Genomic DNA, 14,138 nt, shown 5'->3' on the forward strand with positions numbered 1-14,138 from the left:
TCGATTAAATCAACTAATCGATTCGTCGACAAAATCGTACGAGTGTGTCGACTAAGAGTTTCTTCGGCTGAAGACAGCCCTACAAATTTTAGATACCCTCATGCTGATGTCTGTTTTACATGAGCTTTTTAGCAATGTCATTGTTGGCATGCTGACGTTAGCATTTAGCTCAAAGCGCCGCTGTGTCTAACCACAGCCTCACGGAGCAGTTTGTCACAACCTGGCTCAGGGAATGTGCCAAGGAAGGGAGTCCATGCAAGCTTATGCTTCAAACTAAAGTTGACACAAATGAACAATGGAGTGGATCAGCCATGAAAGCAGTGCATGGAGGGGCAAAGCAAAATAAAGTAACACTGTGTGTGTGTGTGTGTCAGATGTAGGAAGGGAGAAACAGAGTGAACACATGGGCCAGCTTTTATAGCCTGAGGCCCAGGCGATCTCAATCAAGCTGACAACCCTCCCATGTGGTCGGCCAGGACCGCCTCCAACACAGATGGAGGGGCGTATACGCATGGCTTAAGTCTTGTTTTAATATCAGAACTACCTAAACTTTATGTTATCTCCCACTAATTGAATTTGCACTGTATTTGGTACATTTTCCAGAGTAGTACTCTTTCCTGTGTGGGTAAAAACTGTAGTGAAATAGTAGTGAAGCACTCTGCTGTTACAAGGATTAGCTCAAGATGTCCCTCTGGCCAAGGGCAGCAGATTGAAGCGCCGCCTCGACTTCAACTCGCAGAGAAAGAAACTGCGTGAGGTTGCTGGGAGATTAGAGACCTTGGCTTAAATAAAGACAATTACTTTCTCAGGAGAAGTGATTCATGGCAGTGTTGAGCTAACAGGTGGGTAAGTAAGTGTAGTAAATGGTACATTGAGTACAGACAGACGGTTGTTTTTGAGTGGCGGTGGGATGTAATTTGGCCCCTGGCTCTACTTGTACACCTGGATGCATTTACAGTTGATCAATTGTGTTGTCGACATCTGTTTTTCTTGGTTAAAAAATTGTTGCCTTCACATTTATGGCCCGTATGTCCTGAGAGGAATTTATAAATCCCAAATAACAACTTTTTTTTTTTTTTTTATTTAAAGCTCCCATTCCATGTTTCTAATATGGTTTTGCAAAAAAAAAAAAAAAGCAGAATTACCTAGTTTAAAATTATTAAAATTCCAACTACTCTTTCTCCTTCATTGCAAATCCAGAATCCATGAATATGTAGGTATGTAAATAAGCTTTAAATTTAGCATTCAAATTTTGAGGCGGGGCCCTGTGAAGAGACTATAGGGTTAATGAATGTCTTTTCTTTTACTCCTTTCAAAGGGCAAAGTCTTCTAAATTATTGCATACTTATTAAAATTATGACATTAAGACCACACAACGTCCAGTTTTCTGCATGCAGAACCTGCAGACGGCACGACACAGGATGTAACTCAGAACGCCAGACAACGCTGTATCGAGGGGGGGATCAGAACCAATCCACTGATCCTCTTTTCCCCAGAGGCTCATCCAGCTTTGGAGCCTCTAAGATCCCCGCACGATATATATATGACTAAGCCCCGGGTTTCTTAAGTTCACGCTCCGCCTCTGTCTAACCTTCGATAAGTGTGAACGTGAGATAATGTTGAGAAAAAGGGATTCTCTCTGTTCTTACACTTCCATAAATTCCTTTTATTTGCTTACACATATTACATCTCATGACACATACATACAGTAGAGGTCATCTCGTACGTCAAATTTCTAATGTCTGAAAGACAGTTGATGGGGTAAGTAGAAAGCATACAGTGCATTTATTTGGTATCTCACAAAAGGATCTTTGAAAGGAGAAGCGAGGGGCCATTTTTATCACTGGAGACGGATGTGTGCAGCAGGAACAATGAGGTAAATTCATGGCTAAATAATGTATCGCTAAATGTTTTTTGCACAGTTCGGGCTCCAGTGACCACGACGGCTCCTCGCCTCGCCTCAAGCAGCAGAAAAGGTTGTCCCAGAGCCATTCTGATTGGATTAAGTGCCTTTGATTGATGCCCCGTTGATTAGAGGAGAAGATGTTGTGTAACAGGAAGTTGAGAGCCGCAGCTTGCCTTCGCCACGGGAGGGACGTTGCTAAAAGTGTTTCAGAAGGTGCACTGTCAATTCCGATCAAGTTCAATTCAGGTTCACATGGAGATTCACGCTGACTAGACATCAAACAGCAGTTATTGCGCGATTCGTCACGCTGTTGCATCAGAAAACGGAGGACTTTGGCCTGTGCCACCGTACAATCGATGATGCTATAGCTGCATCTGCCACACTTTAAACACCAAGTAGTCCAACACATACATACAAGGCTTTGGTAGCCTGCTTTACCTCCTTCTCTGTAAGAAGGGTATTTAAAGTCTAAAGCTGTGTGGATCCCAAACGCTGGCTGGCAATCAAATCAAATCCCATCCAATCTTCTTACAGGGAGAGGCAGATATCTACTGTATCCTGTTTGACTGGCTGGTTGCTTTTACTGTACATCCTTCAAATCAGTTTTACAATTCAGTTATTCTTAAGTTTACACAATTTACAATTTCTATGTAATTAGCTATATACATGTGAAATCATGCACGTTTAAAAGAAGTTATCTTTTTTTGAATCGATAAGGAAAAGTAATCGATACAGCAGAGTATTGCGATATTTTGTGTGGCAACATTTAATCAATACACGGACGTCAAGTATCGATCTTTTTTTATATAAACTATTAACCTCATCACATCCGGATTCTATTCGGCCTTTTAGAGGTTGCAGCGGGTGATTGATACCAGCCGTGTAATGTTGGCTTGTCAGGAAGAACACTAAATAAAGCTCCAATATATGCAACATTTTGTCGAGGAGAACTGGCATGGTCATTTCACACCGCAAGATATGTGAATGAAAACTCTGAGATGAACAGAGTTGAAACTGTATCTTATTAGATAAAACAGATATATTGACAAACTGCATAATTTGCATTTGAAAAAAGGTAATAAATTGTAATATATCTTATCGCAATACTATCAAAAATGTTTAAAATTGCAATAAGATCGTATCGTGACTTAAGTGTCGTGCTAATATTGTATCACGGGGCCTCTGGGGATACCCACACCCAAATATGGAATTATAATTTTGCTCTAAACACTGATGTGACAATTAAAAAAAAAACATTTTTTTGTTTGTTTTCTTCCAGGTTGTTGGACATAAAGGATAAAACAGCTTACAGGTGTTTTGTCAAAGCTGACAATACAGTTGCACAAATACATGTTCTAGAATGTGATTTAAGCGTGCATTTGTCCACACATTCAGAACGCCCTCTCTCAAAGCTCGTCTCAAACTCTCCAACAGTTCAAGTACAAAATTGTCAGACAAAAAAAATATATATTATGTATATAGATAAATTGCATATTAAAATAAATACACCCTCTCACACAACTCGTCAGCGACTTTGAGGTAAGAGAACATCAGCCCTTGTCGATTGCACGTCGTCGCTTCCTGTATCTGAGCTTCAGCATTAAGAGATCCTTCACATTGCAGATTCCTCGAGGAATTAATTCCACAACTCGCGCTACTCTAACTGTTAACCAACAACTGAATTTTAACCCCGTTCCTCTGATCCCAGTGAGTGTAAAGTTATCGACCCTGCCTACCCACCCGCCCTCCACTCATGGCCTGCCACTGCCAAAACAGCAGCAGCTAAGTGCATTGTGCAACCTCCAGTACTACTATACTGTGTGGTAACTGGCTGCCAATAGGAACACTCTGTGAAAAACTATTGCTTTGGCATGCATACACACCACATGCGGCACATGCCGTCCTCTAGCTGAGCTATTTATACTGAAGAGTTTGACTTGCTTACAGCTTCTGAGCTCATCCAACCATGGTTTTCAAACCATCCATGTCAGGAATGTTTCTATTATTGCTATGTTTAAAAGGGATATATATCGGTTAGTCCATGTAGATATTTTTCCAAAAGTTCATGGCTGTGTGTTGCACAAAGCAGAGGAAGGAGAAAGTTTCAAATGCATCACATCTTCTGAGTCAAACAGGCTTCTCTCTCGCAGTCAGAGTCCCAACATTGCTTCTTGATTGATGTCGCTGACTCTTCGCTCCTCGGAGAACAGTTAGGCCGACGGCAGACTGGACTACGCTAGACTAAAGTAGGCTAGACTGAGCCAGACCAGACCAAACAGGGCTGGACCGGACTGCACCAGAGTGGACAGCACCTAACCAGAGAGAACTACGCTGGTGTAGATCAGACCAGACCGAGCTGGCCAAGTCGAGCTCCAACTAGACTAGCTGTCAGACCACAATAGGCTGGATTAGTCCTAACCAGACCACGTCAGTCCAGATCCAAACACCGGAGGAACTTAGCAGATGGTGCAGGTCTTTGACTTCCCGTCTCCACCAGCTAGATAAAACACAAAGAAATAAAAAAAAAAGATGTGTTGATACAGGATGATTCTTTTGATCTTCTATCACGCCATCAATATACACAGATTTAGGGCGCTTAGCCATAGTCCGTTTGGCTGGTCCAAATCAGAGTGAATTGATACTTTAGGTTCGTTTTCTATTTAATTTTAAGCATTAATATTATTTAAATGGGTGAGTTATATAAAAATTCACTCCCCATACAGTTGTCATGAACGGTGAGTTGGGCATTTTAACATGCAGTTCTATGAGGATTAACTCCCTTTTGGAGCCAGCCTCAGGAGGCCACTTGATGAACTGCGGTTTTTGGCACTTCCGCATTGGTTTCATTTCTCAGCACCGGAGGTTGCCGCTTGGTTTTGGTTCTTTTGGAAACGGACCACCTCTCGCAAGCAGTCTCGGACCTGTTGTTTTGGTCCGCACCAGAGTACGATTACTGCGTTCACAACTGCCCCAAATGAACCGCACCAGAGGTCGATTAAAACGGACTAAATGTCGGCTTGTGAAAGCTCCCTTAGTTGTTTTTTTTGTTTTTGTTTATACCTTTCTTGGCTTCTTCATCCTCCACTTTCTTCTTCTCATCCTCAATGGCCTTCATCTTTGCGTTGTACACCTCGGCCTGCTTGAACCATTGCGCCCTGTTGTTGTTCAGACCGTCAAACATGGGCGTGATCTCTTTATGGAACCTGGAGAACTCCTGATGAATGAAAGAAAACACACTGGATGTTAAGTATATGTTGTTCAAAGAGGGAGAATAACTTACAGGAGGGAAAATGTTAGTGGTGCAAATACATGATACGCCTCTTAGACCAGAAGTCCGCAGGGACGACTGATGCACATGGATGTGTATGTTCTTGTCCAAATACCATCCTGACAACCTGACAAACAGCTCGCTGACATTCCTCTTGGGTCCAGTTGGGTTCAACTAGTTCATCTCTTTACATCCTGTTATCCAAACTAAGGTGGTTGAAGCTACAACAACAGCTCTGTAAAGCTAATAATGATTTAACTCAGTGGTAGCTTTGTATTGGTGTTCTGTTTTATTTGACTGCATGATAGATCCAGTGGACATGCTGTTTTATGTTCCCATCTACAAAGTGCTCCATTGCCATAGAGTTGTATCTACACCTTTCTGACACAGTCTTATCAACACACAGCAGGATTTACAGATTAGTAGTTATTGCACAGTCGGAGGTGAGCTTGAAAATAAATGTTGTTGCCTTAAAAATAGAAGTCACACTTTAAACTAGTGCTTCAGGGTAAGGAGGTTAATGACTCAGTTTAGTTACTTGTACAGTTGTACATTTGTAGAGCTCATGCTCTTTGAAAGTATCCAAATCGATTCAACTGAAGTGAATCAAAACAACTCATGGGCAGAATGTGTTTTTTTTATGGTGCTTTGCTGGAAATCAAAATCAAATAGAAGCTGGATTAAATCGTTTCGCCCCTCTCAGACTGCGGTTGTGTTTACATTCCAGCTGTTACAGATGAATCATTGCAACACAGACGGACTCCCTTCTTACAAAATCCACATCTGTCTTTTTTTCACGCCTCGAGATCCATCCTCCCCTTCATTGTTTATAATACTCCTCATTTTTCTGCTGTTAAAACAGTGTAAAAGCTGGTCGTTACCTTGTACACAAATGAGCACACAAAGTCGATGAAACCACACTGCATCTTGGGTAGTTGCTCGGCGCAGTTTCTGTCCATCATGGGCTGAGAGAGACATAGAGAGGAGAGTTTCAGATAACAAAAAAACAATCCTGAGAAACCTAAAAAAAAAAAAAATGTGAAAGGAAGAGAAGACTAGAAGAGGAGGCACAAGAGGGGTATGACCCTTACAATTGGTTGTTGGTCCAAAACAGATCTCTCCAAATCTCCCTGCTCCCAGAATTCAGCAGCGACCATCAGAGCCACCTGGAGAGAAACAGACAACAAAGAATGATGCGGGGTAATAAAAGACAAGCACGGGGAGGAAATGATTGCGAATGAGTAGCAAAAAAATAACGAAATTTCACTCTCAGGACATTCTTTTATCTTGTGAGGGTTATTTTCAATCAATTTAATGGACAAAAGCTTGTAGAATTTGATCTGAAAGGAACAACAAACACTGTGGCCTATTGAACCCAGTTTGCTTTTATTTTCCTTTTGAATAGGAAAGTATAAAGCCATGACAACGGCTTTATACTTTCCTATTCAAAAGGAAAATAACCGCAGCACTATATATTTTTTTTGTATGTAATAAATCTGAAATTATTGAGCTAGAACCAGACATATTCACAAGGTGAATAACCTGATCAGACCTGACTGAGGACAGGCAGGATAACATAATGCAAAGTGACATTAAAAACTTCCCTATATATATGTTTCAATCAGCCCATGTGGAGGCTGTGAAGGCCACCCACCTTGCTCTGTACCTCCCAGGGTTTGGTGATAGCTGACAAGTCACAACCTGTCATCATCATGGCCCTGGAGGTGAGAGACACAGTCAGTCAGGGAGGGAGGACAAGATGACAACCTGATGATGATGATGCTGTTTCAGAAATGTTCTCACAAATACATTTCAAAGTAACTAGCTGTATTATCCGAATCAGGTACATACATCACGATTTCCTTCCTGGTGGAGTTGTTGGAAATAAAGGCGATGGCCTCCTTTTCATCTGGCATCGGCTCTGTGGCGTTCACAATGTTTTGGAACATGGTTCTCTTTCTGCGTGAGGAAATAGCGAACAGTCAGTCAGAACAACTGAGCAAAACAAATACACAAATTGATTCCTTAAAAACCTACTGAGACAGACAAACATTGATCGGCGGGTAGACAGACAAACATTGATCGGCGGCCAGCTAAACATTTGAGCAACATCAGGCTGTGGCATGATGGGAGCAGCCGGAGTATTTCAGAGAACCTACTTGAAGTAAAGGGCCAGATCGGTGGCGATGATGCAGACGTCAAACAAGTGCTGCACGTTCTTAAACTGCTGCTTCTGGAGGTTGCAGAAGATGTTCAGGCTCTGCGAGAAAGACGATGAAGAACGGTCAAAATTTACATTACATTTGAAGTCTGATATTTCCTTAATTTATTGTCCAGTCATGTTGTCGTACATCCTCAGCCATGAGCGTCTTGCTGTACTCCAAGTGGTGCCTCTCCATGATGGAAGAGCCATGAAGTTTAGCCAGAGGAGATCCACTCCTAATAAAAAAGGAAAAAGAACAGGTTACACCCATGCACATGCTTCCAAAGCCACCCATAACAGAACAAATATATATATTTTGACTTGCTTTGTCTGGTAGAGGTTGTTGGTTCCTCTGTGGTCGATATCGTGGCAGAAAGCGGCAGCCACCATGGCGAAGGCATCTAGATCAGAGTAGTACTTCCTCAGCCTCCCTGTCTGTAAGGATGAACAGACAAATCATCGATTTAAATCTAGAAACTGTAAAATATTCTCTGTGATGCTCTCATGTCATATAAAGTACTAAATGTGGACTATGTTTTACCTGCATTGGTGCACATCTCAAATTAGATTTATGATGAAATAAAACACGTTATGAGCCTATATAGGTGGTTCCCACATTCTTGTAAAACCTAGCGGCCTGTTAAACTGCCCCCACATGTATTGTGTTAAATATTGAGCAGCGAACTGCAGTTTAAAAGTTATTAGCATCACTTGCTGTCGTACAAGAAACGGTGGAGGAAGTGAAGACATGAAACTACAAAAACTGCGAGGATACTCCTGTAAGCTTTGGGGGTGTTTAGAGTTTACTGTAAGATGCAGCAGATGTTGTGCAGGCGTTACTGTACCTGCAGCAGGCAGAACATGGTGTGGCCCACGTTGAAGCCGTGCCTCCAGTTGTGGTAGGTGATGCTACGGTAACCCTTCCTCACCGTGTACATCCACTTGGTCAGCGTCTGAGAGGGGGACGGAGGGAAAGAGGGTGGGTGGGATTCAGAGAACGAGGTGAGAGAAAAGAAAGATGGAAAGTTTGATCACTTTTAGAGGGCTTTCAGACGAGCCACGACTCGAACATCACTCTGATTTGTAGTTTCATCACATTAATTCTCTCTTCCCAGCAAAATAGACCCCGAATGATTCACATGGACTACATGTTTGCATCTAAAAGTTCTTTAATCTCATCTAATTTACTCAAATTCTCACTTTTTTTAATATGTTTTTTAAATAAATACTATTAAAATCACAGACTCCTAGTGGGGGTACAAAAGAAAACAATGAGCCTAAGGACTGTATGCACCACCAGAAACCATTAAGAGCATCCTGTTAAGGGCAGCAGACAAATCAAAAGTAAGTGTTTATGACTACATGACTCACCTCTGCGGGAACTTTAAACTTTTCAACAACTCCGAGCTCAAAGAACATGCGAATGCCGGCCTTGATGAGTCCGTGCTCGGTAACGGGGAAGTCGCTGAAGGAGAAGGCGTATAGATTTTCTCCGTTGACGTTGTCGGCTGTCGGGCAGGTCGCTCTCTGAACAAGAACACAATGCGATTCACTCAGAGGACATCCGTGAGTCATTCAATACTCAAAAGGTACAGATGATGACAATGTCAAGGTACATTTTCCAATGAAATTTAATTGGATTTTGACTGAAAAGAAATGAAGCTCTTTCTAAAATCCATTCCCAAGATTCCTAAACAAAGCTGATATTAAATGAATTAAGTGAATGAATATGCAAATTCATAATCTTATTCATACATTTATGGTTTGATAAATGAGTGTCATAATCGGATGTGTCACACTGTTTCATTTCATTGAAGGTTTTTTTTTGTGATGAGGGTTTAAACAACACATACCAACAGTTTGTACATCTCTTTCTGGTCACAGTCTTCAGGCTCTCCGCCAAGCTTCTCATTGGTGTTCTGGTTAGAAAAGAGAGAACAATTATATTCTAATGGCATTTCCATTGAGCCCATGAACATGCTGCCATCACCCACACAAATTTACAGCTTGAATTCAAAGAAAAGCAGAAAGTAATCATGTTTTCAAACACTTCAGACGAGTGCTCCAAGCAGTAACTCCGCCAGACCTTTTGTTAATCCTCTAAATGGCTCCTATTGGAGGACTTCTATTCATGGCACATTAACCTTTGACTACGTTTAATCCCTGGCTCGAGAAGCCTCTCTTGATCAAATGCTGAGAGGTCAAAGGTAGGCTTCTGGAGAGAGAGAGAGAGAATGTGCAGGAAATTCAAGGTCATACTGACCAGTATGGACTGCTGCTCGTCTTTGGTTGCCATCGTCTGGCACAAGAGCATCTCCTGGGCGATGTCTTTCCTGTACTCCATGCGGTTCAGCCTGTCGTAGGTGTCGCAAACCAGAACCGACCAACCCAAGAACTGTGTCAGGGCCTGGCACAAACAACGAGAGGGAGTAGGAGTGAGAGAGAGGCAAATATTTCTAGATACGTTTCTTCAATTGACACGTGGGTGGAGCAAACTCCATAGCTACAAGCATTATGAAGTTACTGCATATAATAAAAAGAGAGAGAGGATGCACGGTGCTGACCTCAGTGATCTGCTCATCGTGTTCATCAAATGGCTTGCCGTCTTTCCTGTTGAAGAAAGTGGCGATGCCGACAATTTCTTCCTTCTTGTTGACAATGGGCAGCGACAAAACGTTCTTGATGACAAAACCTGTGTCGTCCACAGCCTCTTTCTGAAAGAAAAACCATTCAATCAGTTTCCATTCTTCCTGAAAAGGGGCATCACAACAGGATGATATACAAATCTGCATATTGTACAGGAAGGGCCTTCAAACTGATACTGGTGTGTATTGTGTTGTGTGTCCTTTATGTGGATGGACAGTAAAAGTCTCCTCACCTGGAATTTGAAGAAATCGTCTGCAGCCACATTCATCATGTTGCAAATCTGCAGGCGGACACAGTAAAAACGTTAAAGTCTGGCACTTTGCTATGATGAGACTCCATTGACTTTGTCAATATCACACATATCTTCTGTTTCTAATTCATCTTTGCAACAACCTTTATCTAAATAATAATATTTGTCTATGTTTAATCATTATAAGTCATGTTTAATTGATTTTATGCTATTTTAGTACGATAGTGGCAATATGTTCAACTTTTTACAACAGTTCAATTTCTACTAAAAACTGCTATTTAGTGCCATAAATTGACACATAGCTGCACCAAGTCACATTATGTACAGTCTTCCAACCGATAAGTGTCTTTTGCCTGTTGTACTAAATGTATTCCTGCGCCCTTTGTTTCACTACATTCTTATGTTACTACGGTAGATGTTGATATGTTTTCATGTTTTTTGCAACAACGGTGAGAGACTTACAAAGCCATTCTCTGCAACGTAGGTCGGTAAGCCGCTAACTAGAGCCCAGTGATCTACAGGCGGACCACTGAAAAAGAGAGAGTTGTGTGAGCAAGTTATTCACTGAGAAGCAACAGTGTTGACTCTTAATATGCATTATGATGCCTTCTACAGAAGCCATACCAACCATAACACTCAGAATTGTCTGTGAACAAGCATGAATGCTTCATGTATCTTCGCATTACATTTAAATTTGGGCTTAAATGTTGTTAAAGAGGACCTATTATGCTTATTTTCAGGTGCATACCAGTATTTGGGGTTTCTACTAGAACGTGTTTACATGCTTTAATGTTAAACAAAACGCTTTATTTTTCTCATACTGGCTGTGCTGCAGCACCTCCTTTCACCCTCTGTCTGAAACGCTCTGTTTGTGCTCCTGGCCAATCCTCCCCCCCCCCACACCCTCACCCACAGTCTGCTCTGACTGCTCAGCTGGCCCACTCTATTGTGATTGGTCAACCAAACTCTTCAAACTCCGCTCCAGCTCGGCTCTAACTAGCTTTGTTTGAGGGCGTGCCAAACTAGCCGTTATGCAAATGTGTTACTTGGTGACATAATCATGATACAGAAGAAAAGGCGGAACTTCAAGCGAGGCGTTTCAGGAGCAGTGTTTCTGTGGGGGGAGAGTAACTCCCTTTGGCGTGGACTTTGTAATTTTGCAGACCTTTTTAATGCACAAAAAACTATATAACACACTAAAGGGGAAAAGCACAAAAGCAAAATAGGTCCCCTTTAATTTGAGTGTGAAATCGGATTCTTACTAAAACTGAGTTAGGATTTTTATTTTGAAATAACACATTTAAAAAGATGAACAATGCTCTTCAATTTTTTGGATCCTAAGTCACTGAATTTGTTATCGGTTTTTATGCTGTATTTTGAAATGTATTGTATGCTCACGGTATGACTTTGATTTCTTCTTTGGCTTCCAGGAGGTAGTCGATGATCTTGTAAAAAATGATTTCCTGCATAAAAAGAAAAAAGCCTGTTAGGAATGAATTGATTCAGCTTCAAACTACAATAGAAAAGTTGAAACGAGTCGGATTGAAAGTATTACACATCACAGAAACAGAATCAACACGGAGAAAAACAACTTTGTTACCCTGCCGTCTGGCGTTTTTGGTCCTTTGTAGGGTTCCACATCTCCCAGTTTTACCGGCCATTCGTCATAGAATTCCTGCAGGAAAAAAAATAAGTTATTTATGAATGCCATCTATTCAATCCTGTGTGTAAAACTGAATCTATTCTGCAAGACCAACCTTCTCTTTGGTCATGTCCAACAGGCCCACTGAGTATCGTTCGCATTGTATATAGGTCCTTACAGTGTAGAGCGCTTTGTGGAACTGTCTCTCGATGTCTGTCAACTCCTCAAACACTTTACTGGCCGACCAGAGCAGCACCTTTAAGAACAGCAAGTGATTAAATGTTTAGCTATGGCATATAGTATGAGCTCTGTTCAGTGCATTAGAAATACCATCAGTGCTTAATGAGGGGAGGTTCAGTTTACCTGACTCCTTCTGGACTCCACGTTGAACATGTAGGCGGTGAAATGCTGCAGGGCGATGACTTGGGCAAAGTTCATGTACTTGTGGAAGAGCTAAGGACCAAATGAGATTAGAGGTTTCATCAACAGCAGATTTAAGAGTGAACTTTTTGTTTTAAGAACGGTTCCATTGGGTTACATTTCCCCCTGCAAAGTTATATAAAGTGAACTGAATAGGAATATGGGTGTGTATGGTGTGCATCGATTTGACAGATCAGTAAAAATCGACTTTAACAGGACGAGTCAAACTTCATGAAGTTCTTCAAGTCCACGTTTGACTAATCTTTACACAAAAAAACACATATTTTGTACATGGATTTACGTAAAAATACATTTCATAGGTCAATTACACTTTTGATTAACAACCCTTTGATGACTGATCAAATAAACATGAGAGGGTTTTTCTTAACTATTGGACTTTATATTTTGGAGATGCATGATTTTTTCCCCAACAGAGATGAAATATAAAGAGAAAGTATAAACCTGCACACAAAGAATACAGAGATATCAGATATTATAATGCATCTTAGTCCTCTTCTTAGATCTCCTCACTCTCTTTTTTTCAGTTCCTCTGTAAAAGAACATCATTTCCATCTGACCCAGTTGATTCTTTAAGGAATTGTGCCTCTTTGTGAGTTTACTGCTTCTGAATAATAAGACACAGCAGTGAGTGTTCTTTGATATGCAGGCTACAGAGACAACATATTCCCAGTTAAATCATTATTCAAGTCGAATGTTCAAAAAGCAGCCAAATCAAGACAGTCAGGTCTGATTGGCTCCCACTGACATAATTGGAGTGTTTTACGACCTACTGGTGAGACGTAATTACAGCAATAATCTATATTTAGTTGCAAATGTTAATGACAGAGCGCAGGCAGGCATTCCTGCAAAATAGGGTGTATTTAACTGCTACTTCTTAAAACAAAGACGACCTAATGATGATACTATAATGGTCAAATTCAAGCTCAATTTATGAATGAAAGAGTTTGAAAAAAGCCTGTTCCAGCTCACTTGGTTAGATAAGAGGTGAATGTACATGTTTAAGTGTGTATTCTCACCTTCTCATCCTCTGCAGTGAACGAGTCAGCTCCTATTTTGTTTAGTGCCATGACGACTCCAAGGCACTCTTTGTCAGCCATCAGAGGGAAGGTGAGCATGCATTTAGTCTTGTATCCAGTCTGTTTGTCCACAAAGTCACAAAACTTTGAATTCTGTATTGGGGAGAAAACAAGAAGGACTTCATATCGGGTGGATTTAAAACACTAACGTACAAAAACACATGCACAATTACACCGTTCATTTCATTCTATGCTGTTCAATATTGCTTTCATATGCTCCTGAATGTATCTAACATTGACTTTTGTTCAAATAGAGGGCAGCATGCTCTCTGATCTTACTTTTAAATAAATAAACTATGATTTTTTTTTTTTATTCAGTGTTCAATATTCTACAGCAGAAGATGCTGCATTCACATTTGTCAATGGACAATATTGGTCAGTATATCACAATATTCGGACTATTCTGATAATACAACTGATGCCTAAAAGGGCTGATATAGGCATAGACACATGGCAATAATCTGAAAACATTATTCTGATATCTGCTGAGCTTTTCTAAATCTTGTTGCATGCAAAAAAAATTACTTATAATAAAATAAGTCATATAAATACAGGAAATCATACAATGCTAAATAAAACCCTTTCCCTCCATGCGTTTTATCACTGTTTTTGATTGAAAATCTGAAATGTGCACCACTAATATAGTTCAATATCAATATTTGAAGAAATTTATTAGAGAAGCAAGGACCTGATCATGTGTATGTTA

At 40.8% G+C, this 14,138-nt stretch overlaps 1 protein-coding gene across 2 annotated transcripts in view; it reads right to left on the reverse strand.

Annotated features, from left to right (window-relative positions):
- Nucleotides 1-1,565: 1,565 nt before the first annotated feature.
- pde6c (phosphodiesterase 6C, cGMP-specific, cone, alpha prime) overlaps nt 1,566-14,138 on the reverse strand; it is a 35,100-nt gene continuing 22,527 nt past the window's right edge. The window contains exons 2-22 of one of the 2 annotated variants that reach the window (XM_074619035.1): nt 13,373-13,525; nt 12,279-12,368; nt 12,031-12,171; nt 11,874-11,948; nt 11,672-11,736; nt 10,736-10,802; nt 10,256-10,303; nt 9,942-10,091; nt 9,641-9,784; nt 9,231-9,296; nt 8,749-8,904; nt 8,223-8,330; nt 7,703-7,812; nt 7,526-7,613; nt 7,334-7,434; nt 7,026-7,133; nt 6,829-6,892; nt 6,266-6,340; nt 6,056-6,139; nt 4,967-5,120; nt 1,566-4,403 (exon numbers count right to left, since the gene is read on the reverse strand). In XM_074619035.1, the coding sequence (XP_074475136.1) occupies nt 4,363-4,403; nt 4,967-5,120; nt 6,056-6,139; nt 6,266-6,340; nt 6,829-6,892; nt 7,026-7,133; nt 7,334-7,434; nt 7,526-7,613; nt 7,703-7,812; nt 8,223-8,330; nt 8,749-8,904; nt 9,231-9,296; nt 9,641-9,784; nt 9,942-10,091; nt 10,256-10,303; nt 10,736-10,802; nt 11,672-11,736; nt 11,874-11,948; nt 12,031-12,171; nt 12,279-12,368; nt 13,373-13,525 (2,088 nt within the window). In that variant the 3' untranslated portion in view covers nt 1,566-4,362. The remainder of the gene's footprint in view (nt 4,404-4,966; nt 5,121-6,055; nt 6,140-6,265; nt 6,341-6,828; nt 6,893-7,025; nt 7,134-7,333; nt 7,435-7,525; nt 7,614-7,702; nt 7,813-8,222; nt 8,331-8,748; nt 8,905-9,230; nt 9,297-9,640; nt 9,785-9,941; nt 10,092-10,255; nt 10,304-10,735; nt 10,803-11,671; nt 11,737-11,873; nt 11,949-12,030; nt 12,172-12,278; nt 12,369-13,372; nt 13,526-14,138) is intronic. The other variant, XM_074619036.1, reaches the window with a different exon arrangement.

This window comes from Sebastes fasciatus, chromosome 20, assembly GCF_043250625.1.
Source record: "Sebastes fasciatus isolate fSebFas1 chromosome 20, fSebFas1.pri, whole genome shotgun sequence".
Lineage (NCBI taxonomy): Eukaryota > Metazoa > Chordata > Actinopteri > Perciformes > Sebastidae > Sebastes > Sebastes fasciatus.